General features: G+C 40.0%; 1 protein-coding gene across 3 annotated transcripts in view; it reads right to left on the bottom strand.

Annotated features, from left to right (window-relative positions):
• Positions 1-15,353: 15,353 nt before the first annotated feature.
• Positions 15,354-26,540, bottom strand: part of TRPC6 (transient receptor potential cation channel subfamily C member 6) — a 401,605-nt gene continuing 390,418 nt past the window's right edge. For all 3 annotated transcript variants that reach the window (XM_069202381.1, XM_069202378.1, XM_069202380.1), the window contains 2 exons: positions 17,551-17,626; positions 15,354-15,587 (listed from right to left, as the gene is read on the bottom strand). In XM_069202381.1, coding sequence (XP_069058482.1) covers positions 15,436-15,587; positions 17,551-17,626 — 228 coding nt within the window. In that variant the 3' untranslated portion in view covers positions 15,354-15,435. The remainder of the gene's footprint in view (positions 15,588-17,550; positions 17,627-26,540) is intronic.

Here is a 26,540-nt window from a genome sequence, read left to right as displayed (position 1 = left end):
CTGTGAACCATTCAAAACTCTGGAACATTATGACTGGCATAGAGGTGGAGGCTAATATTATTAATTTCTGCAGGGAACTCCATTTAGGGTTCAAATCTAGTTTAATATTACCTAAAGATAATACATACACTCACCTACATCCCGTGGCTGGTGAGAAAAAAGAGAAAAAGGAAAGAAGAGAAAGCTTTGAGAAGCAGTGGGTAGGGAGTAATGATGAAGAGGGAAACAAAGTACTGTTCAAACAGAAGGGGGAGGCCACTCCACCTTTATTGATGCCTGGTCGGACAGGGATCAGCGCCATAAGGTGAGTTTTCTATGGGCTCTCTGATAGCATTGCTGTCTGCTGCCCCCAGAAGACACACTAGGACACCTTGTGTGAGCCAGAGCACTCTGAGGTGTATCAGACAAGAGAGTTTGTAGAATGTTTGTGCCGGGAAGCACATACATGTACCCCACATCTTGCCAAATTGTGGCAATCTGGTTTTCAGTGAGGCAGTGATTTTTTCAATTCCAATCCCTTCCCTTACTTTGCACAGCCAGTAGGGAACTCCGTTTAGAGGTAACTGCCTGTGTTAGATATGAATCTGATGGAGACACTATGAATGTGCTTAAATTATATATGGGAGAACACCACAGGAGGATTATCCTGGTGCCTTTTTTATTCACCCTTTATAAAAATGGCTCTGAAAACACCTGCGTTGACACAATATTGACTTGCCTTGTGTGGGTGCATGTCCAGTATCAACTATGCAGTATGCTGATGATGCGATTCTTCTTGCCAGGACCCCATTATTCCTTCAGTGCTTGCTGAATCAATTCAGTATTTTTATGGCAAATTTAGATCTGACAGTAAATCAGGCAAAGAAGCATGTTATGGTTCATGGAACATATAAGTAGAAATGTACATATTTTACTGAAAATAATAAAAACATGGCTCTGTGTCGCGTTCCTGTATTTGAGTGTTTTATTTGACGATTGCCTTAGGTGGGGTCCATTGGGTCAGGCTAGAGTAGAGGCTTTTGCAAGCAGTACAGAGTCTATCTTCAGTTTTGCTTCTAAACCTGGTATTAAACATCTTAAAGAATTGATTATGGTTTATATTGCAAAACGATGGTCAATTGCTACCTAAGGTGCTGGCCTCTGGGGCATGAAACATTACTTACCTAAGCAGACGATTGAGAGTGGGTTAATTAGAAGAATTCTAGAGGTTCCACTGTCACGACGCAGAGCTGGGGCTTGATTACATCAGTGACCTAATCAAACTTCAGCCTCTCCTGCTATGTTTGAAATTATAGATCAAGGGGGAAACTATTTTTAACTGGTTGGTTTTAACATATATTGCATTAAACTAGATAAAGCACTAAAGATTCAGTGGTTTCTATATATTTAAAAAAGTTACCTGCATTCTGTAAATACCAGATTTACTTGATAAACCTGAGACTTTCACTACTGGCAGTATATATTTTTAAAGGCACCTTTTTGGACTTTTTAGCTGCTTTTAATAGCCTGCTTTCTTCTTTTTTGCATGTTTTCTACTGAATTGAGAAAACAATATTTATAGCCAGTTAGTATTTGTGAGAACATCACCCTTTTAGCATGTTCACTCCAATGTTTCTGACTGATACTGATGGTAACTGACCATGACTTTGCCCTGGGCTCTGTTAAACAGGCTCAGGGCCAGTGGTCTGAATAAAAGGTATATGGTCCAATGTTATCAATCCAATTGGCATACCGGACCCATATAAGTCCTTTGTAGATAATAGGGCAAAGGAGATCAAACTATCTATAAGTCCCTAGTACATAATAGGCCAGGAAAGTTTAGAGTCCCAGTAAATTTCCTGCACTAGAGTGTGCACCGATGTGTGCCTGCTGTCATTTCTAAAGGCAGCCTTGCTTTGCAGACTGTCTTTAAAAAGTAAAATGTATGCAAATTCGACTTTAGAATTAAAGGTACTTTCAAAATAATAACCTACCTTAGTTTTACATATCTGTAGCCCCCAAGGTCTCCCCTAGATGCCGTAGGGTAATGTGCCATGTAACTATAAGCAGGGACATTATAACATATATTTTATATGCCCTAGTGAGAAAAAAACTGTACCTTTCATTTTCCCCTATTGTACAAAATTAGCTTCATAGGCTAAAATGGAAATATGTTCCATAAGCCTAAGTATGGCTAGGAAAAGCTAAAAATCCCATGAAAGGACTCAAATGAATGGTCATGATAAATGCACCAACTTCCTGTTGTTGTAGTTATCATAACTGATACAGGAAATAAGTTACTTTCTTTGCTGTAAGCCAAATCCCATTACGCTAGTGGTCTCTCCTGATTTGTCACCCCTCACAGGATTATCCAGGCTGCTTTGATGAGGTGATAAGTGGCCTGCACTGAGCAGAGGTTATCTGATGGAGGACATAGGCAGACTGTGAAGCCAGGCCAGGAAGGGGGCTGGGTAAATCAAGCTGGGGTTTCAAATGGAAGCCAGTCAGAACGGAATGCAACCAGACCAGCCCTCTCTCCCCTGTATCTCACAGGTAGATGGTGGGCTTAAGAAAGGAATTTGCAGATGTCCAGAGGGGGAGTTAATGGAAATGAGCTTCACTAGGGGTTGGTTTAGCCAGATCTTACTCCTCTGGAGGAAAATCATCCATCTTGGAATGTTAAAGTGCAGTGCTTTTTTGGGACAAGAAGAGGCCACTCGGTGAAGGAAGATGTCATACCTTTGGGTGGCACCCTGAAGCCCATTTGACAAATATGCTGACTGACTGTCCCCCAAGATGATTGAATAAAAGTGGCTGATCTGCATTGGAATTCAGAACTGCTGCCTGAAACCACAAAAAAAGAAGGTTCTGCTGAACCCTGGTCTGCAACCCAGAGGACTGCAGACTGAAGTATTGCTCCTGTTGCACACTGCAGTAACAGTCCAAAGGACTTGGCCTTGCTTTTAAAAGGACTCAGGTATGGATTCCCTGAAAGCAACTGGTTAAAAGAGCTTCCTAGCACCAATTTCTACCCAAGTCCCTAGCCTGCAGTGGGTCCAGTGGATTTGCCAGGATTTGGCCAGGTGCCTTGTTGAAATTATAGTACCAGTGTCCCAAGGAGCAACTGAGAGATGCTGGAAACTTGGATTGGGGTTGTGAACCACTTTCCTGCATCACTAAAAACATCTGGAAGTAAGTGTAAAAGTGCTACATTGTGGAAGGCTGGAACTCTTGACTGTGTCACACTCCAGTGCAACCATCCCTTTGAATACTAATTGCATTTAAATGCTACTTTATACTTTTAGTCTTTAAAAAATCATATCTCTGGTTTCCTATATTGGATTTTTGTTGTTTTGGTATCATTATCAACATCCAAAATTTCGTATTTTTATAAATCAGTAAGGGATTTTCATTGTGTGTTGTATCTCAATTATTTTCTGTATTGGTGTATTTAAATGCTTTACATTCCTGTCTCCTAAATTAAGCCTGTCTGCTCATTTCCAAGCTACTAAGAGTTGAGCTTGGGGCTAATTACTTGTGATCTTGATTGAGCCTAACTCTGTCTGGAGCATTATTGCTAGTGGTATGTGCATACTTACTTCTACTAATAACCAGCCTCCAACAGTATACTCCTATGAATTACACGTTGTCATGTCTTTTAATTGCATTGCTATTTTCTCTGTTTGTTTTATCTTTAGCAGTCGTTTTTGTGTGACTGAGTAAAGATCAAATGTAAAAATTCTGTGTCAAAAACCCATTCTCTTTAAATGTGACATCACAATAGAATACCTCTGTCATTTTCACAGCACAAGAAGATTAATTGCAGCAGCACAGGAAGCAGAAAGTGAGAGAGGAGGGGAAAAGAGAAAGGGAGGAGAGAAGAGAGAAGGAGAGAGAATAGATGGGAGAGACATATAGTAAGGAAGCAATAATAGGAAGGGAGCAGGGCTTGTTTGAATATTTTTTCCCAGGGCTGCTTTTTGTTCCACAGTTCGGCCCTGGCACAAGCCCAACATTGCATGATAACATTACCAAGTATGTCAGCTCTGGCTAGCAATAGAGCATTCTCTGCATAAAAGTACTCATACAGTGTACTGTCCTACAGAAACCAAACAGAATCTTAAGATAAATGCACTTCCAATATATATACAGTAAATAACTGAACTGAAAACATACTCAGATTACATAAAATAAGAAAACCATTGTGCTCACTGCATCCCTAATTCCAAGTAGTTCCCTTATGTACTCATTTGTTTCATAAATCTCATCAGGCTTACACTTTCTCTCTCTCATTAATTTTGTGTGTATTTTCCTTTGCCATGATGAGTAGATGGCATGTGCCTTGCCTTTGATCCTGAGTTCATGGCCACCTGCTTCATTGCTTAATAAGAGCCCCATGCTGTGGAGAGGACCCTCCTCACCTCTTCTTCCAAAGTGGAATGCACATTAGGCCCCAACAGACTGAATTGCATCTGTGGACTCCTCTGATTTCCCTAATGAGTAACCCTGTCCAAGGAATGTTCTCACATGCTTACTGCCTGACATTGACGTTCTCTTGAGATGTTCTCTGCTTACCACTATTCTGCATTGCACCTAGTTCATGGAAATGTGTACTTGACCACTGCTTTGATGCCATCAGCAGTGCAAGCCTACAATTTGCCATTGCTGCTTTTTATTTTAAGTAACTCCAATTAAAGCAGAATCTAGTCTGTTTGTGTTTATAGATTTGGAAAAGCTATACAGACAGAATATATGCACAAGGGATCAAGGGGGTCATTTAGGGTTTGAGTGAGAAGGAGCCTCACCATTGTATTGAGAGGTGAAAGAAACTATCATGGACTCAAAGGCTGTAGCCTCAGCTAGCTCCACTGTCGGAGCCCTCAACCCAGTGACCCATTCCTACAGGACCCAAGAGTCTTAATCCAGGAAAAGCAAAGCCTTGTATGTATGTGTTTGTTGTTTAAGGATGGGTCTGCAGACCTGACAAAGGGGAGGCTTCCGTTTTGACTGAGTAGGAATCCTGATATAAATTGGCAGGGCTCACAGCCTGCCAAGTTTGTCATTCCCCCACCTCATTCAGAGGTAGCGGTAGGGGGGTGACCTAATTTCCAATGGTGGAACCTCATCTTGCACTATCATCAAAACCCTTAACCTGGTGACCCTGAGAGACAGAACAGCGGATCACAGTAGAGAATGGCCCACTAAGCAGACTAGGACCTCCACATATGGTGGACAGTTCCATAAGATGGTTGAAGTGAAGATGTCTGCTGACTGATGGCTTCTTGGCCTCCCACCAGTTTTTAAATTACGAAAGGCCGTTTGATAATATGGCCATATGGTGCATACACAGTAACGCAAACTGGTGCATGCAAACTCTTAACAATGTTACATTCTTCATTTCGATTTCGATTAGATCATCTATTTGATGCACTAACATCAAAACAAAGTCACCAGTCAGAAACACACATGATTGGTAAAATATTGGTTTTAATGAAAAGAAACTATAATTCATATATTTACATACCCATTTTCATTAAATATAGACACTTTGGCTTAAAACTCATAAGGAATTATATTCTATGATGCACTCTATATATAAATCCTTTAGAACCAGTAAATCATTTATAACAGTTTGCTGGCAACTTAAACAACATAGTAGAAAGTTTATTAAAGCGAGCCACATTGTATTTGGCAAATTGATGCCATAGTCTCTCCTAGTTATTAAAACAGCCACAATACTACTAAGAGATATAAAATGACCGGCTGCTAAAATTATCTTGTGTCCTTCTGAGATTTTCCATCAGCTTTACTATGGTGTCTTATGTTATGGAATGGTCTACTGAGAAAAGACCTCTACTTAAAATTGTAATCCTCATAATTTAAAATGTTAGCCCAAACATAAACAATATATTTTAAACGAAGGATGTATTAGTTCGGAGAAAAGGGGTCATTTTATCTTTCTTTGTAGTATTGGTGCTTCAGTCACAATTCTTTGTAAGAAAAATGACGGAATGTTATTAGCGAAATACCTAGAATTATTAAACACGTTTTGTTTTCATGAATGGCACGTTTGTGTACATTAATGCGACTTTATCTTTTATGAACATTTAATAGGTAACTTTTTATTTCAAAGGCTCTGGGCTCAGAATGAAAATGTAAGGAACATTTTGTTCTGATCTGATCTTCTCAAGTTCTTCCTCAAGAGCAATTGGTATTTTTGTAAAGGGCATCCTTCCAAAACAAGCGTTTGAAACATGTAGCATACAAGGTTACTAAACAGATGGTTGGAGAGCGTACAGTGCCATTTTACTTCTTGGAAAATCAACCTTTGCTATCTCAGGTAAATGCCATAATCTGCTAATGTAGAACTGACTATCTTTCATGTCAGAAAACCAATAACAATATATAAACATGTGCAATATAAAATGCTTATTTTAAGCATTTTGAATGGCAAAAATACAAATTCATGTGAAAATTCAAAATTCATCAGGTAAGTCAAATTATAACATTTTTATTTTCACTATATTTGCTTGTTTTTGGGAAAATACGTTGCATCTTACATTGGCAAATCAACACATTCTTTGAGACAACAATAGAAGTGGGCCTTTATTTTGGTTCAGAAATATAAAGCATTTCTAAGATGCAAAGAAATCCCTATTTAGTTCTTACTGTGTTTACACAATAAATAAAACATGTTTCATCATACCTTTACATGGTACATTAATGAATTTGTAAAGATGTAGAGACTAGTTTGATCTATAAAGGGCGTGATTTCTAATCGCCACAATTACAAAATCCTATAGTGCATGTATTTATAATTAGGGTAAGAGAATTTAAGGTAGGGGCTTATGTTAGCTAAAGATGTTGTACAACACTTGAAAATCAGCATGGCAATCAAAGAATACAGTCCTGACAAGGTCTACCTTGAGAAGTGCCATGTGGAGTGAAACACGTGGAACACGGAAGGATTCGGCCAAGATACACAAACACTAATGTGTTAAAAGGACTAGTGCTCACTATAAAAGGTCATATTGCTGCCAGCTGTCATACTTACTTAACTTCAAAGCAATAATGGAAAGTTATAAAAACATTTTTATCAGGGAAGATACATAAAAAGTAGTAAGGTTTTGAAAGATTAGGCAGACCATTTTTAATTTTCCTCATGGACATGCAGTCCCTTTTTCCACGATGCACACCATTTGGTTTTCTTTTCCTATCATTAGAAGAGCTTTTTAAATTATGAATATTCTATTAATCTGATTTATGAATATTTATTCATCTGAACACGAGTGTGCTAATGTCAATGCACCATCAACAAACAAGGTGATGTTATGATGGTGGTAGCTTGATATAAAATCACTAAACAAATAGGAAGATAAAAAGTGATGTAAACAACTGATAAAACTTATTTACATTCACGGTTTTTAAAAACAAGTCACAGTGTATTGGGCGTAGCAATAACAAACCTTAAGAACACCATAATCTAATGAAATACCTTTCAATAAAGATATGTTAACACACACCATAATGAACACCTGAATTTCCCTTAGAATTTCTGAAACTAAAGTAAGAAATTTAACACCCACCCATTGACACCCACGCACACATACACACAGAGATACACACACATTTCTTTAGTCTGCACCTCTTGCATGGAGAATATAGGTGTGACCCATGTTTTGTATTACATGAGTAACAAAATATACACTAATCTCAGCCATGCAAGTGGCAATATTGTGTTTGTTAGTGAGACAAATTGTGCTTGTCAGAATGCACACACATGTATGTCTTCTGCTCTGTTCCTGCTAACACTGCATTCCCTCAATAGTCCATAGCAGGAAGTTATATGGCCTTTCAATTTCAAGTCATTCTTTACTAATATCGTTAGTCCAAATAACACAACACAAATAACACAATTCATGCAGATGAATTAGCAACAAGTGAAGGTGAATCAGGTTTATCTGAATTGACTTGCCAGGAGCTAAGCTAAGCTGAGCAACTGCAGTCCCCTGTGCAGTGAATTCGTTTGTAATACTAGCACTCTGCACTTCTCTGAATCATTACTCATATAAATCATGATCATTAATATGTGTGCCCAAATTATGGCAAGCCATGGGAGCAAAATATACATGAATTGACTAATCCGTTATAATGAATTTAATCAGACGCTGCTACACAACCAATAAGACAAACTGCACTAACTACTGCGAAAATAGGAGAAAGTTGAGCACTGTTCTTATATGTAATATGTAATCAACACTTGGTTGCAAATTAAAAGCACAATGGTCAGACTAGGGCAATCAGGCAGTGCCCGAAGGTCTGGTCTGACAATTCAGTGTGTGGACAGGTTTTTGCCTGTTCGTGGGTTTGTTATATGATCAGATGTTTTTACTGTTAATTTCTTGATATTAAAACAAACATTGCCTTCAGCAAACCTAATCAATGCAGTCTTTCATATCTTGCAAAACATTTATGCATCATGTTTTTACAAATTCAAAACAGCTCGAATTGGCAAACGTGGCCCACTTTTTTAGCTATCTAATTCACCAATGGGTGCAACTTTTATTTTAGTGCCCATGCCTAATTTCTGTCTCAATATGAACCTGACCACCACCCCAGAATTTAATATAATTTAACTCGTTGCCATTATGACATTCTATGGTGCTGATGACAGTCGAGGATGGCTGTGTCATATTTCTTTTTGTCATTATTTCTCATTATGTATGGACATTATTTTGCTTATTCTAGTCTGCAAGCACACAGCTCTATAACTTGGTTGTACACATGCCAATATATTTCTGAAATGGAGTTACACATATGACGTTAAAGAAAGGCCACAAAAAGAGGCAAGACAGTTCGAATACAAGTGTTGTACAGGTATTGTATCTGAGTTATCTCTTGTGTAGCCAGGCACTGCGATCGCCAGGTTTAACCAGTGTTGAATGTTTGAGTTTATTGCTATATTTATTCCGATTGTGCAGTATGAATGGATTCCTGTAACATTAAAATATTTTTTTACATCGTTTATGTGGCCTGGGAACTAAAATTAGATTGCAGTAAGATAATTCACATGTGTATGGTATTATTAGGTCGGGAGTGGCTGGGGAGCGCCAGGTCAGTGTGCAAGACATCCACACCTGGGCCCTCATTATGAGCTGTCACATTTAATCTGAGGCGATAATTCCACATCTTGCAATCCTCACAGAACTCCTGCTTTGATCATTCGGGTCGCAAAGACACCAAGCCAGTCATTACTGCCATAGGATGAAGGGCAGTATCACAGGCTGGTCCCGACCAGGCCTCTGCAGCAGTATGTCGTGGGGAGACAATGCCCCCATCCCACAGGCACAAACCTGCAATTCACAACTATGCTCTCAACTCACTCCTTCACCCTCAACCGGTCCTTCAGTTTACACCTGCGCTGATCAAAGCAGGGTCGCAAAACTGCTTAGAAAAGAACCTGGTATTACTGGGTCCAAGCAGTTATTCTCCATTCTTGTGAAACATTTGTAATCACTAGAATTTGTTGTGTGGATACCGCCCAGAATCATAGGTTTCCGACCCTGAGTGTCTGTGCAGCAAATTTCATAATACTCATAAAAAGGGCCCTGGTCTCCAAATACTTCTCATGACTAATAATCCTTGAAATGAATTGCCATGTGATGATCTAAAGTTGACCTGGTTTATGCCTGTGTGGGAAAGAAAGCTAAGGCAATTGTTTTGAAGTAGCAGATTTATCTGGAAGTTCTGGGAGAATTACTGATGACCTGGCCGCCCCAGGTGAGGGGATTGTGTTTGTGAGAGACCTAATTGAATTCAAGCTCCACTGAGAGGCTCTGTTTTTATTCGTATTAAAATCTATATTGTTTAGCCTTCCTTGGGACAAGGTTGATTTTCTTCTCTAGCTCTTGTTTACTCTGCTTTCTTTTCTGTTTTTTTTCATATGCTAAGAAAACATATTTACCTTTCCCATCATTGATCGTGTCTCTGTCCAAAAGTGGGAGAACAAGAAGATGAGTATGTCTCTCATGAACTGCTGGCCCCACTGTATGTGACTAATGAGACCATCATCCTGTTTTAGAGAATTTGGAATTTACCTATTTTTTAATCCCATCAGTGGTCGCAGAAGGCATGTTCGCATGGCCTTTAGGACGTCTACCCTGTATTATACTTCCATGTGAGTGTCACTGTAAAATGTAATAAAGTAAACTTGTTCTGTGAATTAAATCCCACTTGCAGTCTATTATTTACCCTGAGTGTTTTATCTTCCTGGCTCTCCATCTATCACAAGAGCGACTACTGTTGTTTTTCATGTTAAATATCCATAAACGTGAGTTACCTCTGACAGCATCTCACACTTCTACTTGTATAACCACATCCTGTGCACATTCAAAGATCTCAGAGGCTTTCGCCAAATCGAGAATGAAATCTAATGTTCACAGTTAGTGATAAATTACAGAGGGTGTGTAGTGGTGGGGCATCCAAATACTATTGGATATTAACATATGGCTTCAATTGGATTCGCTGCATTTCTCAATTCAAAGGTGTTTCTTAAACCTAAGGTTCAATGACACATCTTAAATCTACCATGAATCCCCTATACAATACAATGATTCTCTGATGTATTGCTCCTGCATTGACAGGCAATTCACGAATCACAGCTCTGGCTTCCTCCACAAGATGTCACCAAACATATGAATGTGGTTCCTGGTAAATTCCTCTCAGGATTTCTGAACATTACTTCGTTTTGTGGCAGGTTAATTCTGTTGTGGGTGGTAGTGGAAAAGTTTTCCTCAATCACTACAAGCCTTGCTTTCCTGAAACATTAATTCTTGCTGTATATATAGGTGAACTATTCCCAGCCATGCCTTTCTCTGGAATGATTGCGCATTTGCCCAGTTCATACTCTAGGATTAAGCAGCATACTAGTAATGCTGTTTTACATATATCTGCTCTTAGTACATATCCTCCTGTTCCCACTGTTCCTGCTCTTTCATCAGACTTGCATCCTTTGCCCGTGTGACTGCCGTGGTTGCCTCTTTTACGTTGCTAATACCATCCTTGAAAAACAGACAACATACAAACACCATGCTTGATGAGGCACTAAGCGTACAAAAATGTAACATAGGCCTCAATTGCTTATGCCTTCTGCTCATTTCTCTTTTAACAAGGCATGTTAATTAAAAGTGTGGTGGTTCAGACCAGGACTAGCTGCCATTTATTAGGACCAACAATGTGGCAGCCCATCAAGGCCTCTGATATCTGATGTGTTCAGGCTCATAGAGGAATAAAACCACCTCTGCAAAAGCAGTCAAGTAAATTCAAGCTGAGGTACAAAGCCTGAAATATACCAACACAAAGACCACTAAGCTACCAGAATACAACACCACAAAATGTAAATTTCAGACTTCATAACTTATTTAATTTCTCTCCTAACTGCACACCTTCATTCCCTGAAAAGCATTCACTTTGATTGGATAAATCAGAAAGGTAACTACACCAAACTTCTAAATTTGGGCAATGCTGACAAATTAACTCAACAATGAATTTATTAAGCATGAACAAAGACATCCTTGGCACTTCACATATAGTTATGACATAGGAGTGCAAAATTGTTGATTGATAGTATTTGGTATAGCCCGAACGGAATTGTTTACTTGTTGTTTAGTTCTTTCTACTGATGGCATTTGTAATATGGTGGAAGGGATGTCCATCACGATGGAGTATTCTATCTGCCAAACTCTAAACCAGGCCCATAATAACTTATTAACACTATGGGGGTTATTCCAACTTTGGAGGAGGTGGTAATCCATCCCAAATGTGACGGATTTACCACCAGCCGTATTACGAGTTCCATAGGATATAATGGACTCGTAATACGGCTGGTGGTATATCCGTCACTTTACCGTCACTTTTGGGACGGATTACCACTTCCTCCAAAGTTGGAATAACCCCCTATATCCTGAATTATGCATCAAAGATAAAACCTTGAGGCCCATCTTTATACTTTTTTTAGCGCCGCATTTGCACCACTTTTTGACGAAAAAACAGTGCAAAGTTTGCGCTGTTTTTGCGTCAAAAAGTGGCGCAAATGCGGCACTAAAAAAGTATAAATATGGGCCTGAATCTGCACATATCTATATGTTCTATAAAAAAAAAAACAGTTATGCAATGTTCTTTTGTGCTCCCCTTTTTAAATAACAATTATATTTTCATTGTTTATGTGGCATTTTTAGAACAACTGGGGAAAGAATACATTGTTTATTCATCATTTAACTGCCCTTCAATTGATAGTCAAATGACATAACTGTTAAAAGTAAAAAATGATTGGCATTTTGTTTAGCTTGCAAGATTGTAAAATTCTGAAATTATTAATTTTGATTAAAATTGCTACATATCATAGCAGAGTTCACAGGTAACAGTTTCATATTTTGTAAGGGGGTGTTCTTGTGTTGGTGTATATAATATTCATCTGATGTTTTATATGAAATAGAATTTCTTTTCATACAGTACGTAAGTACCGAAGTACATAGGTTTTAATGGTAAAACACTCATCATTAAAAGGAATAATGCATTGCAATGAAATGCCCAACCCACCTCGGGGTACTGAATATTGTGTAACCTTTACTATCTGCATGGGAATTTCTTTCAAACGAAGGGCCAGATGTAGCAACAATAGGATTTGCGACTCGTAAATTGCGACTCCGAGCGACTCGCAATTTCCGAGTCGCAAAACCTAATGCAGAAAGGTGTCTCAGACAACTTCTGCGAGTCCCTATGGGGTCGCATAGACCCACCTCATTAATAATAATGAGGTGGGTCGCAAATTGCGGCCCCATAGCGACTATGGGCACTCACGGGTATGGAGGCCTGCTGTAGTCAGCAGACCTCCATGTCCGTGACTGCTTTTAAAGAAAGCAGTTTTCTTTTTTTTTCAAGTGTAGCCCGTTTTCCTTAAAGGAAAACGAGCTGCACTTAAAAAAAAAAAACCTTTTGTTTCAGATTTTTTCAGGGCAGGTAGTGGTCCCTTGGACCACTACCTGCTCTGAAAAAAATTTTGGGGTCCAGTCACAAAGGGGAAGGGGTCCCATGGGGACCCCTTCCCGTTTGCGAGTGGGTTACCATCCACTTCAAGTGGATGGTAACTGCGACTCCATTTGCGACCGCGAAATAGAGTTGCATACCACTGCGACTCGCAAATAGGAAGGGAACACCCCTTCCTATTTGCGACTCTGAAATGCATTTTGCGAGTCGATCCCGACTCGCAAAATGCATTTCTGCATAGCAAACTCAGGTTTGCGACTCGCAAACCGTTTGCTACATCTGGCCCGAAAAGAGGTGTTTTTACTTGAACCACAGTACATAGAAAGACTCACATATAGAGGCCGTGTGACTAAGTCATATTTTTTCGGTTCGATATTTTTATAATATCAAGATTCTGTTAAGTATGAAACTGTTTCCTGTTCAAAAAGCTTACAATTTGCAATCTCACAGCCATTGCATGATATTGAAGACCCATTGTGAGGTGGAAAAGTATTTTTCAAATCCGAAACTGTCTTTTGCGAGCCGGACAGTCTCACAAAAGAAAGAAGTTATGTACTGGGCATCCCCTCTCGTGTGTAAGTCTGTATGCAACGTATGAACCACTTGAGACTGCAATTGTGGTTGCAAACACTTCAGTTACCAAGACCCAAAAGGTGGTGGTAACCAGTGCTTAATTTGTGCTTGTTGTTTCCGATGCTGAGCACCTGCACTTATTTTTGAGGGCCGGGGCTTATTCTTCTGCCTCAAGCATTTGCTGCGAGCAAATGAACATGGGAAAGACGGAGTACGGAAAAAACGAAAAAGCGTCACAAAGGAAGAAAGCAGAAAGCTTTTAGAGTGAGCAGAAGGGGGAGGGAGCGTCTTTAAATGCATTGAAGAGGCCCGAGATGGCTTCAGGATTACGCCGCCTCAGAATTCCCTGTTCCCACATTTAATTGCAGCAGCCGCATGTTTAAGAGTAGGGCTTTGGGCACCGGCACCTTTGTGTTTACAAATTAAACACTGGTGGTAACAGATTCGAAAAGTGGAAACTGTCCACAAGAGAATGGTAACTTCAGCTCTGGGGGAGCACACCGTCGCAGAGTAGACCTCTAGATGCTCACCACAGTGGCACTCCCTGATTGCCATCTTTTATTTTTGAAAGTAAAGCCTACCCCTACAAGAGGCAGGGACTACTTGAAAAAGAATTTGGATTCAGGGAATGCAAAGACAGGGATGGATGTCTGATGTGCTATATAGGTCTCCACCCATGTATTCGCAACTCATGCCTCATACATACTAAAGAGAGAAGACCTTTTGTGACATTTGGCATTTTAACTGTGATTAATTAGTACATCAGATGCAGTGCAAAGTAAAGGTCATGTCTCAAACTAGTTGATGTGCAAAACCACTGCCTGGATTACACCCTGACCTTAATATATCATGCCCTACGTTCTCAAAAAAACATGTGAGTAGACATTCCACACACTTTTATAAAGAAGTTACCAAGGCCAATCAACTGTGAAGACCGCACATTCATTTTTTGAGGCACATGCCTGTGACTCACTTATTAAAGGAATCTTGTATAATTTTGGGTCTCAGACTTTGAAATGCATCAATTATCATGTTAGCCTCTCCTGATAATATGTGATCAACTCCTGAATACACATTGGTGCAAATTACATGCAACAACATATGCCTTAAGATTACTACAGCCATTTGATCCTTGAGCTATGGTGTCTGCGGGATGACAGTGTACATTGAAGGGCACAGCTGATTGTTGCAGACCCTGTATTGTTGTAGACATGTTGGGTCAGAGTTGAACCAAAATAAGGTGCACAACTATCAGGCAACGAATTATGTTTTGATCCCATCTGCATTATACATCTCACACCACTCTGACAAATAGTAAGTGAAATGTTAAGATTGGGGCATCATGGTAGACCATTATTGTGTGTGTGACCCAAGTAGCCTTAGATATTTAAGCCCTCCCATATGGCCCACTCAAAAATATACCTGTATATTTATCACATGACAGGCTCCGTGAAATAATGAGGTTATACCAGATAACATAAATTCACATTTGCAAACTTTATAACAAAGATAGACAACTTTGATTTGGATGGTCGAATTTCAGCAAATCTACTATGTTGTATTTTTCAAACAAATAGATTTACTGACTGTCTTTGGAAAGCAATATTATGACTGAATACAATACTCTTGCCTTGTAGAGAAAAAATATATATTGGTTTAAGTTTTAGTTGTACTGTAAGTAATGTATTGACTGCCACTGTGAGATAGTGTGTAAAATTACAGAATATTTGAAGTGGGTTAAATATAAAATCCACATCTGATATGTACAATATTCCTTCTATTGTAGGAGAGATTATGGCTTTGGATCATTGGATTTGGTTGAAACATAAATAGGGTGGGTTATCTGTTGCTGTCTAGCAGTCCAGTCTCTATTGCAAGTTTCTCCCCCAGCTTTCTTATAAGTTCTGCAAGATCTTCAGTATTGTGTGATTTTTCTTCCAGAAGTTCATAACGAAGACTCGATATATCTTGTTTGATTTCTTTCAGTTCACCTGAAATGTATTAAAGAAAATAGTCACAAAAAATGAAGAGGACGGTTTCCTATCTGCATAAAAAGGTTCATCACATTCTACATTGAATATAGCCAATGCCTGTACCATTACTAACTGAAATAAAAATAGCAGTAGTTCTTTTTATGAAGGCACTATAATGTTACTGCGAGGAAGTGAGAGTAGAGAAAAAGTACTCAGGTTCCATGTGCTATAGAAGCAACACTCAAGGCCTAGTTCACAAAGGTAAAAGTACACTTTCCTGCAAGTTTTCAATGTGTTTCTATTAACAAAGGTATTTACACGTAGTATCTTTATGAGTGTGCAGTCTCTGCACATAAAAAGATGCGTGCAAAGACTTCACACTTGTAGAGATACTACTCAAAACTCCCTTTGTGAATAGCAAACAATCCTAAACTTACATGAAGTGTAATGTTACCTTTATGAATTAGGCCCACAGTGTAGCAATGCCCCAAGATGCCACACGTACATCAAAAAGCAAAACCAACATAGACTCAAGTACTCTATCAGCACAGAGCCAAGGAAAACATAGATAACTGTGTAATTGCAAGTTTCCAATACGGATGCTAGGTCGGATTCACAATGTCTTGTCTTTGAAAATTAGAAATGTGACCTCATGGAATTACTACTCTGGAGCATATTTCTGACTTCATTGGGGTTCACGATGCGCCACAGGGGTATGAGCGGGTGTGCACATGTTTTGTAGATATCTTGGGTACTCGAAAAAGTAAATATATGCATATAGGTTTTCCATAAAAAGAAATGTTTTGTATGAGTAATTTGTGGGGACATTTATTGGAGAATCAATTGTTAATATAGTGCCTACAGTATAAACAAATGTAACCATTTTATGCTCAGTGTCTAGAAATGTCATTTGAAATATCTTCCTAGTAGAAATACAGATGTTTTTGAATAGCAGTATAAATAATTGTGGGCACTCTGAAACTCAAATGTTGTTTTTTCTATAAATGAGTATAGTCTTTCTATAACGCCAGAAATCCTGGTCCATTTCATAAAGTGGGGAAACACATGACAGTCTGCCTAAGAAGCAGCTGTTCCTTAGATGGGAATGATAGGGTTATTGAACTTAACATAAAACAGAGATTAGCATTTCACTTTGAATTGTATTAAGGGTGAATAATATATCGCAAATCTCCAAAATCTAATGAGCTACCTAAGGGACCCTAGCTAACTAAGGATTTTCTTCAACAGTGAATGCTAAAAAAATCATTCGGTGTATGGGCACAGCATTTAAACTGTAGACACTTAGGGCCAGATTTAAGAAGCCCCTAGCACCACCTTGCGATACATTTGTGTCATTTTTCTTATTGCAAATGTGGCGTTAAGGTGGCATTTCCACCTGTGCCACATTTACAAAGTGGTGCAATGCATGCATTGTGTCACTTTGTAACCCCTTGTGCCACATTATGCCTGTGCCAGACAAAATGTATGTAATGGGGCCGCTCTAGCGCAAGGAGGCCCGAAAAAATGGCGCAGTGAAAGTTAACAGATTTCACAGCGCCATTTTTTCTGTCATTTTTAACACCTGCTCAGAGCAGGTGTTAAAATGACGCACATATTTAAATCAATGGGCCTTCTTGCACTTTGCTACACTAGCGTCAAAATTTTGGCAAGAACAGCAAACCTATTTTTTGTGGCACAGATAGGGATTGATGCTTGAATGTTTTTGAGGAAAACATAACTAATTTGAACCAATTACAAAACAAACACAATTACTTCTTTTTTATAATACATGCAAAATTTGAAAAAGACTTACATTGAGATTTATATGTTTGCATTATTATGATAACTAAGAACATGTAGGATAGTTTAAATGGTAAGTCAAATTATACCCTTCAGCGATAATTATTATGATTAGTATAAAACCACATTGATGCCATACTAAAAGTCTATTCAGTCATTAGAACCAGTATTCAAAACTTACCTTCATTGACCTCATCACTTTCCTTATCAATTTGAGCTTTGAGCACATATCGTTTTATGAGTCTTTTCATGATTTTCTAAAGGTAGAGAAAAAAAAAATAAGATTTACATTTCTAGTTACTCTCAACGACTCTCAAAGAGCCTCTTTCATAAAGATTTTGCTGTGGCTTACAAGAAATTGTGAAAATTTTTAGTAAGGCATGGGTCCCAATATGTTTTGCCCTATTTTCCACATTCATTTCCAGCTCCTGATTCCTAGCTGCTGCTTTCAAATAAGAACATGCAGTTAAATTGGAACAAAAAGACTCCAAAGCAATAAACCAGGGAAAATTGGTACTTTTAATTTAAATAGCTCTGATATGACCAAAACATAAAAATTCCCGCACACACCAAACTATTTAATAAGACAATCTGTATTAAGGCAAAATTACACCTAGACAATCTGAGTATGTTTGGAGCAATAAACTCTTTAAAGGTTTGTATTCAACCCACCACGGTTGGCCAACATACTGTTTTTAGTTTTGTTTGTTTGTACAAGGAACCGTTTTTCAGGATTGTTTGTGTTAATTCCTTTCAAAACATGTTTTGACAAAGTTTTTTTAACTTGTTTCCTAAACTCTTTTTGGACCTGTTCTTCACTTTCTCAAACTTTAGAAGAGCTCTTGTGGTGCTTTATTACGTTTTGCTAATTGACCACAAGATGACACTTTTGTTAATTTCCCCTTAACAAATGATCTCCCTGCTATTATTGCAGTATGCGAAGAACATCTTCAATTTGGAGTCTTTCTCTTCTGCTGCTTGGCAGACTTCTGGCAGCAAGATTTCCTCCTCCCATTCGTTGCATCACTGCCTCAGAATCTCTGGTGAGGTATGCTCACTTGCGTGCCGTGGCCTGTAGTGTCTCATAATTCCACTGGTGCCAACCAAGCGGATCCCTGGATGCCAGTTCTGAAGGACCTGGGGCCAGATGTATGTAAAAAGTGTTTTGCCATTTTCAAACAGCGAATTTTATGTGATTTGCTATTAAGAAATAGCAAACTGGGATGTAATACAGTGTGTTTGACACTGTTTGTGATTTTCAAATGGGTCGCAAGAGACCTGCCTCATTAATATTCATGAGGCAGGTGGCAATTTACGACTAATTTGGGAATGGCCAAAATCTCAGGGATGGTAGCCTGCTAGGGGCAGCTGACCACCATGTCTGTGATTGCTTTTTAAAAAAGCAGTCTTTTTTTTGTAATGCAGACCGTTTTCCTTAGTGGAAAACGGGATGCATTACAAAAAGAAAACTGAAACGTTTTCTTTTAATTTTTGAAGAGCAAGCAGTGGTCCCTAGGACCACTGCTTGCTCTTCAAAAATGTTTGCACCCTTATTCGCAAAGGGGGAGGGGTCCCTTGAGGACCCCTTTTCGTTTGTGAATATGTTACCATCAACTTGAAGTTGGTGGTAACTGAGAATGTTTTGCGACCGCATCCCCGGTCACAAAACATTCTTACATGGCCATGCGACTCGCTATTAGGACGGGATGCCCTTGGCACGCCCCTTCCTAATAGCGACTCACAATCCTTATTTTGCGAGTCTGTAACAAGTTACCGACTGGCAAATTAAGGATGCTACATGGCCAGAAGCCTTTTACCAGTTGCAAATAGCCCGATGGGCCATTTACGACCAGCAAAACTGCTTCATACATCTGGCCCTTAGTCAATTAAATTGCATGTGATCTTGTAAGTGTTCACTTACTTCTCTCCTGTGGGATGTGTAAAACATTTTTCACACCAGAGATGGTCTTTCCTAGTGAGGTGCACCACCAGCACTTGACGTTGCTACCACCTCCACAACTTCATCATCTTTCTGTCTCTCAAGAGACATTTGGCCTTGATTTTTTCCTGCTGCCTTCTGGCTTGGTGTAGTCTGTTGGGGTGCCATACTGGCTACACCCGAAGCTTCCTTCTCAAGTAACAAACAAAAACCTATGTCCAGCAAAGTGGCTGTTTTAGAAAGTGGAGTATTAGTGGGTTTGGATGTGAGTCCTTCACAAGTAACACGTCTGCAATCTTCCTTTTACCGGGAACCAGGTGCCCCATAATAGCACTTGTCTCCCTCAAGGTTGTGAAGCAGGACAGTCCAAGACCTACTCACAGGAGGTGGTTTGCTGGTACAAAGCAAACAACACTCAATACATCAATACCCAGTCATTGCCTTTTGCTTACACAATGGAAAATATTTTATTATGCACACACAACTAAATGCTACTCATTAACTTTCAAATATGTCAGTTAGGTAGATGGAAATAGCTTTGGTGACGCCCTCAGAACAGTTCAGAATCCCAACAATCTCTGAACTCTATAATCACAATCACCCCACCAATACTACCACCAGTACTAGACACAACATAAATGGGTGGCACTATCATAAAAGAAGGTCTACTAGCTTTGTCAGTTTGCCACCACAATTGAAAAAAAAAATGATCACATATTCTGATGCAACACCATTGAAATCTCTACGGATGGTACCATCTTCCAATAATCTTCATTAAAACATGTACCATTGCATTGTCAATAGTATCATTGCCAATAAAGTATTATTAATACAAATCAGTCCCTGCTAGAGTAATTGTTTTACTGTTATCAAGCTGCCATTGCAGCTCCATGATTAATCAACAGGAGTCCAGAGCCTGTACACAAAAACATAAACTTCTAGAGTGCTTCAAACACTGTGAAACTTCTCCTGTTGGCATCAGTGTAACTCCCTAGGTTAATTATAAATTAATTAATTGAAGTCTAATTCATAGAGCATGCATACACCAAAAGGAATCAAGGTGCTAAACCCACAGAAACCACAAAATCCAGGCAACCAGATGTGGAATCTTTGTGAGATTATTAGGCAAAAAGCCAAGTTTTGAGACCTTTTCCTAAAGGCCTGGTGATTCTCCATTCCTGGTAGGTGGCAGGGAGAGTGCTCCACAATTTAGCAGTGGCCACTGAAAAATATCTGCCTCCCATTTGGCCTAACAAATTCTTGGAACCAGGATTAGGTTACATTTGGCAGACCAAAGCAGTCTGGCCAGAGAATACCATTGAAACTTAAATCTGATAAGCCATAGTCTCGGATTGTATAAAGCTTTATGGGACTTGCTTTTCTTTTTCTCACTGGAAGCCAATGTAACTTACAAAATTCACAAGAGACAGCTTGGTATTCAAGTAAATCCAAAATAAGATGAGCTGTCGCATTTTGGAAAGTTTGCAATTTCTTTAAAAAACAATGTTATTATTCAAATAAAGAGCATTGCAATAGTTGACCCCAGATAAAATAATGGCAAGACCCACTGTTTTCCATCCTGTCATCAGGAGATAGGGTAAAGTTTCCTTACAGATCTAATGGGAAATTGTACAGCTTACCTGTAGATTGATGGAAAGTTGCTGATCAAAAATCAGCTTGTGATTTTTAGCAAAGTTGACAGGGCAAGGTGGAGTCCCAAAAATATCATGCCAGCAATTGCTGCTCCATAACGAAAGGTGGCAGCCAAAAATGATAACCTCAGTCATTTCTGCAATTAATTGGAGGCAATTATTTTTCATCCAGGCAGGGATTCCTCTCATGCATTTGTTAAAATTTATGGCTATTGAATACACATCCTCCAAAATGGTAACACAATTCTGTGAACCGTTTGCATAGGATAGCACCTGAGAGCCATAAGACTGAATCAGCTTAGCCAAAGAAAACACATATAAATGAAACAAAGTGGTATTAATGAGGATCCCTGACGGACCCCACAGGGAATCAAATTGATTTTGATGTAAACTGTCAACGAATTACAGCTTGTGATCTATCTGACAGAAAAGATCTTATATGATGCAGGGCAACTTTCCAAACACAATTTATGGGAGGCTGATCCATCTCTAGAAGGCCCCCAAAACACTCCCTAAAGCAGTTGGGCGTGGTCTCTCTTGGTGCACCACAGAAGAAAAATATGTACCGTTTTGAGTTTTCTGGCCTCCAAATTTACTTCTTGGTTTGGAGCTAGATTTCCTGCTCCTACTGCTGGACCTGCCCTCTGTTTGGATTCCTGGCTTCTGCCTTCGCTACAAGGCGTCCTCAGCAGCCCCTCTGTAGCCCACCAGCAGAGTACCCTCCCTCTGCCACTCCTCATGACCCATGGCTTTGAGTATCTTGCAAGGCACCTGTTTGTCAGCAGCAAAGCCAGTGAATCTCCACCTAAATGAGGTCACCCATCTGCAAGGCCAGTCCACAAAAGATCTGCTGGAATCCATCAGATTCCCCTACAGCAGGTGCATCCCGCTACTATCCCTCAAAGGGTGCAAGAAACACTCCAAAGTTGGAGTCAAAGTCCTTCAGCCCATCCTTGCAGTGATGTCAGGTGGCTTCTTCTAGCTGGCATTCCTCTGACATGGTTGCTTCCAGGTTAAGTCAGTTCTCGACAGCCTCCTTGTTGTGCAGGACTCTTTTAAGGTGGGGTGGACAATTCTAGATGGCAGGTACCCCTGATCAATCCAAGGGTGACACTTCAGCACTTGAAGCCTACTTCAACCTTTCTGCAGAGCATTCTGGGACATTTAAACAGGACGCCTTGAGCTATACTATGGAAAGACCTTCCATGAGAGCGCCAGCCCCACTCTCAACTCACACAGTTGCGTGATTTCTTCTTCCAAAACTTCAAAAGGGATTCACCCTTATGTTTGGGTTTAGAGGTCACTCCTTCCTCATTGGTTTCTGTGGGGTTGGGCATGCCAAGCCAGGCGCAGTGTGAAAGAGTAATTAGCACATGCAGATTTCCTCTCCACCCCTTTCTTTCTCAAGAACAAGGCCGAGCACTGACAAATGGATGTACTGTGTGGAAAGGCCTGTGATCCTCTTGCTGGCCAGCAGAATAGTTACTGTGTCTCAGTATAGGGACATGCCTGGAATTTAATTACATGTAAAGTGCCATTAGAAGTCCACTTATCACAAAAGTGTCTTTGGATCTGCATTTGATTCCATTTTTCCCCTAGGATTGATAACTGTCTGGTACCATGGGGCTTAAGTAGGTCATCACTAATCCATGAAGAGTCCCTTCTGCAACCTGTACACAGACACTGGCTGACCTAGATGGTAGTGTACTCATGTGTTCATGTGTAACCAGGCCACAGCCTCTTACCGTAGCTGCACAGCAACTGTCTTATCTTAAAAGACTGGTGGGTAGCACTCTCTGTCTATTTTCACAGAATTTACCATGTGTGAGACTCAACTAGTGAGACTCACAGTAAAAATCCAAAACAATATTGCCACAATGCAAAACATCCAGGGTGAATAAATGGGCAGTACTCATTTGCTACACGCTCCTTGTTTCTAGAGGGCATGAACTTGTTTTATATAGTTGGACTGTGTAACTAAGTAGATGCCTCCTTTTTTTGATGGTGTTTTTGGATTTGTGAATACTTCATGGCTACAATTATAAACAATGGTATAGAGCTGTGTCTCCCGCTGGGTTTGGGCCACTTATGAGATTGGAAAAATAGAAGCTCTCTTACAACTACTTCTTTCCCCTCCGGGGAAAGAAAACCGGTAGTCCAAATATGTGATATGCACATTATGCTAGAAAAAGCTAGCCCAGAGAAGCCATGGCAAGTATAGCTTTGGGACATGTTTGATGTATAAGCATATTAATGTTTCGAATGAACACCAGTTTAATGTGGTGAAGAGGCATATATTTCTGCCCCCAGCATTACAGTACATCATCCCTCCTGCAAAGTGATTGTCAGAAGATGTTCTTCAGTGAAAGCAAGACAAGAGTGATCTGTGTTGGTTTGCACTGATGGGTGTGCAAGGTACTCTTACGGAGAGCAGGGTGCACAAGCTCAAAAAATCAAGTGCGCTTTGCCAGTAGACCTGCAAGAAAGTTCCTGTCCGAGTTTCTATTACACTTTTAAAGTTGTATTTTTACCCTGGAAAAAAACATGAAATAACTAAAAAAGAATGCTTATAAAAATTTGCTTTTCAGAACCCACCTTTATGGTTTGTTTGTTTTGTATGCGAGTGCATATGGATGAGTCAGTGGAAGTGATGAACATGAGGAGCAACGGGTGAGTGAAAGTGTGCATGCCAGTGTCAGTGACAGATTTATTGAAAGTAAGGAAGTGAGTCCTGAGTTGCTTGTGTTCCAGTTTAGAAAGGACCTGGCTTGGCAGTTCGGGCTGGATTGTACCCATTGGAGCAGGGTCAAAACTAGTTTGCGTGTAGCTGGGCCTAAACTGAGATGGCATGGTGAGCATATGAACATTGGTTTAGAGTGCTACCAGAGCTATTGTAAGTGGTAAGGCATAGAGCCTGCCATCAGCTTTTGTGAGATGCATTTATGGCCCTAAGTGGCATAGATTTGCCAAGAGGTGGGTCCCATGTTCACTGTGTCAGTGGAGCCAAGCAGTACCAGGCTGATGAGCCCATAACTAGGGCAAAACTGGTCCTGGTTTGCTTGTTTTCAAGATCAAGGAGGATTTGGCTTGGCAGTTCAGGCTGGACAGTTCCTGTTGGAGCAGGGTCAAGACTGATTTGCATATAACTGGGCCCCATCTACGGTGGCCTGGTGAGCAAAAGAACAATGGGTTGCAGTGCTACCTCAAGCTCTTGCCAGTGGTTAGACTTATTCCAAATAGCCTCGACCATATTTTGTGTGTCAAGCCCCATTAGCCATTCACATATTACTTCCACCTCACACTACAGTAGGTAAAAAAATTAAAAAGGTTTTCTAACTGGGAAACCAAGGTAATGTCTTCATGAGAGAGAATGAGAGCAGCAGTTATGAGAGTGGAGCTGCACTCACTCCATTGCTGGCTACTGATTTTTGTGTAGCCATCCGGATGCATAATCATATTAAAAAAACTATAATTTCACAGAGGACCCAGAACTATTGTATGCGTTCCCAGGAAATTAGGATGAGATGGAGGCACTCAGGCCCGTATTTATACTTTTTTTAGCGCCGCATTTGCGCCGCTTTTTGACGCAAAACGGCGCAAACCTACAAAATACAATGGTATTTTGCAAGTTTGCGCCGTTTTTGCGTAAAAAACCGACGCAAATTCGGTGCAAAAAAAGTATAAATACGGGCCTCAGTTCCCAAGGACATGTGTGTGTGCAACAGGCTACCCTTGGCCTTCCGACAAATTAAAATGCACATCCTGTTCAATAAGCATATGGAAAGTTTTATCTCAGACAATATATAGGTAGAGAAGCATTAGCATGAAGGCTGTTGTTGAATGTTGCTTGCAGTTGATGTTTTGTATATTTAGGGCCAGATTTAAGAAGCCACCAGTGCAACCCTGCCCCACATTTGCGTCATTTGTTTTACACTTATTTGGCCTTAAGGTGGCATTTCCCCTACACCATATTTACAAAGTGATGCAATGCATGCATTGTATCACTTTCTAACCCCTTGCACCACATTATGCCTGGGCCAGGCATAATGTATGCAAGGGGGGCGTTCTGGCACTAGGAGTCCTGAAAAAATGGTGCAGTGAAATTTAACAGAATTCACTGTGCCATTTTTTCCATCATTTTTAACACCTACTACTAGCAGGCATTAAAATGACACATCCATTTAAATCAATGGGCATCCTTGTACGTTGCTACACTAGTGTCAACATTTTTGACGTTAGTCTAGCAAAGCACCACAGTAGCTTAAAACATTTTGATGCTATTGTTCTACCTACCACCATGGTGCACCATATGTTAAATATGGCACAATCATGGTATTGTTAGGTGCCGGTGGGGGGGCGCAGAAAAAGTGGCACCTCAGAGATGTTGCTCCACTTTTTCACAACTAAGGGCGTTAGTCTACTGTAGTTCATAGATTAGATAGCATGGGATAGAGGTACTGTATCGTGATGAAATAGCAGCAACTTTCTAGGTTGTGTAACACAGTTAATTAATTTACTGTAAAACCGCAAGACATGGTCTCATGCACAAAGTGGCAGGTTTTCCATCTACCTTGCACCACACTAGAGGGCACAGGGGCGACGCAAAAGTTAAAGGAGATTTATGAAGCCAAGCAAGGCCACCTTGCATGGACCTACATGGCTTGATAAATCAGGAGTAACGCAAGGTAGTGCAAATTGCTGCCTTGCATTACTCTGCCACACGGAAGGGTGGAGCGTAGGCGTTCTCTGACATTCTCCCCTGTATTTTGGGGCATTTCCAGATTTAAAATTAGTGGTAGAACTGGGAATATGTAAAAATCCTAATCCTCCCCACAGAAGGAAGGAGTAGCATAGAGAAATATATTTATTTCTCTCCAATTTGTTTCCTCTTTCTGCAGCACACACAGAAAGAGATAAATGCCTCTGAGGATTGTTTTTATGCAGTAAGGTGTCCCTTCCAGCACAAAAACAATTCTGCTTACAGTGCAGGCACACTTGCACCATGGTGTGAGGGTGCCTGCGTTGCCAATAGTCAGCTAAAAGTGCGCCAGTGCTGGAAAAGGACAGGAATGAGCCGAGCCGTACAATGTTAAATATGGTGCATTCCTGCCCTTTCACGCAGTATATCAAGGTGGCTTGCTGCATTGTGCTGCGTGAAAACATGATAAATATGTGTAAAAGGGCATTTGTAATTTTAAAACATGTGCTGCAGAAATAGCCAAGCTCGATGATAGCAAAAACCCACATCACAATGTACTAGATTGACAAATGCATTTGCGCCACATAATGTTAACATTGGAATTCTTTATGAACCGGATGTAAAAGGGAGCAATAAAGGGCTGTTTACTACACCTGACTGATAGGTGAGTACAGATGGCTATAACCACCGCTAGCATTCTGGACATCAGACAAGAAATGCGAATTATATTAGCAATGTGTTGGACCTGGCCCTTTTTTCAGGGTCATCGCCAAACTTGTTGCCTCCTTCCTCCTATTTTTGTTGGCTTTTGAACTCTGAGCACTTTACCACTGCTAACCAGTGCTAAAGTGCAAATGCTCTCTGTGTAAATTGTACTGTTG

The sequence above is a fragment of the Pleurodeles waltl genome, chromosome 8 (assembly GCF_031143425.1).
Source record: "Pleurodeles waltl isolate 20211129_DDA chromosome 8, aPleWal1.hap1.20221129, whole genome shotgun sequence".
NCBI lineage: Eukaryota > Metazoa > Chordata > Amphibia > Caudata > Salamandridae > Pleurodeles > Pleurodeles waltl.
Note: the sequence above shows the minus strand (reverse complement) of the source record. Positions and strands in the feature narration are given on the sequence as shown.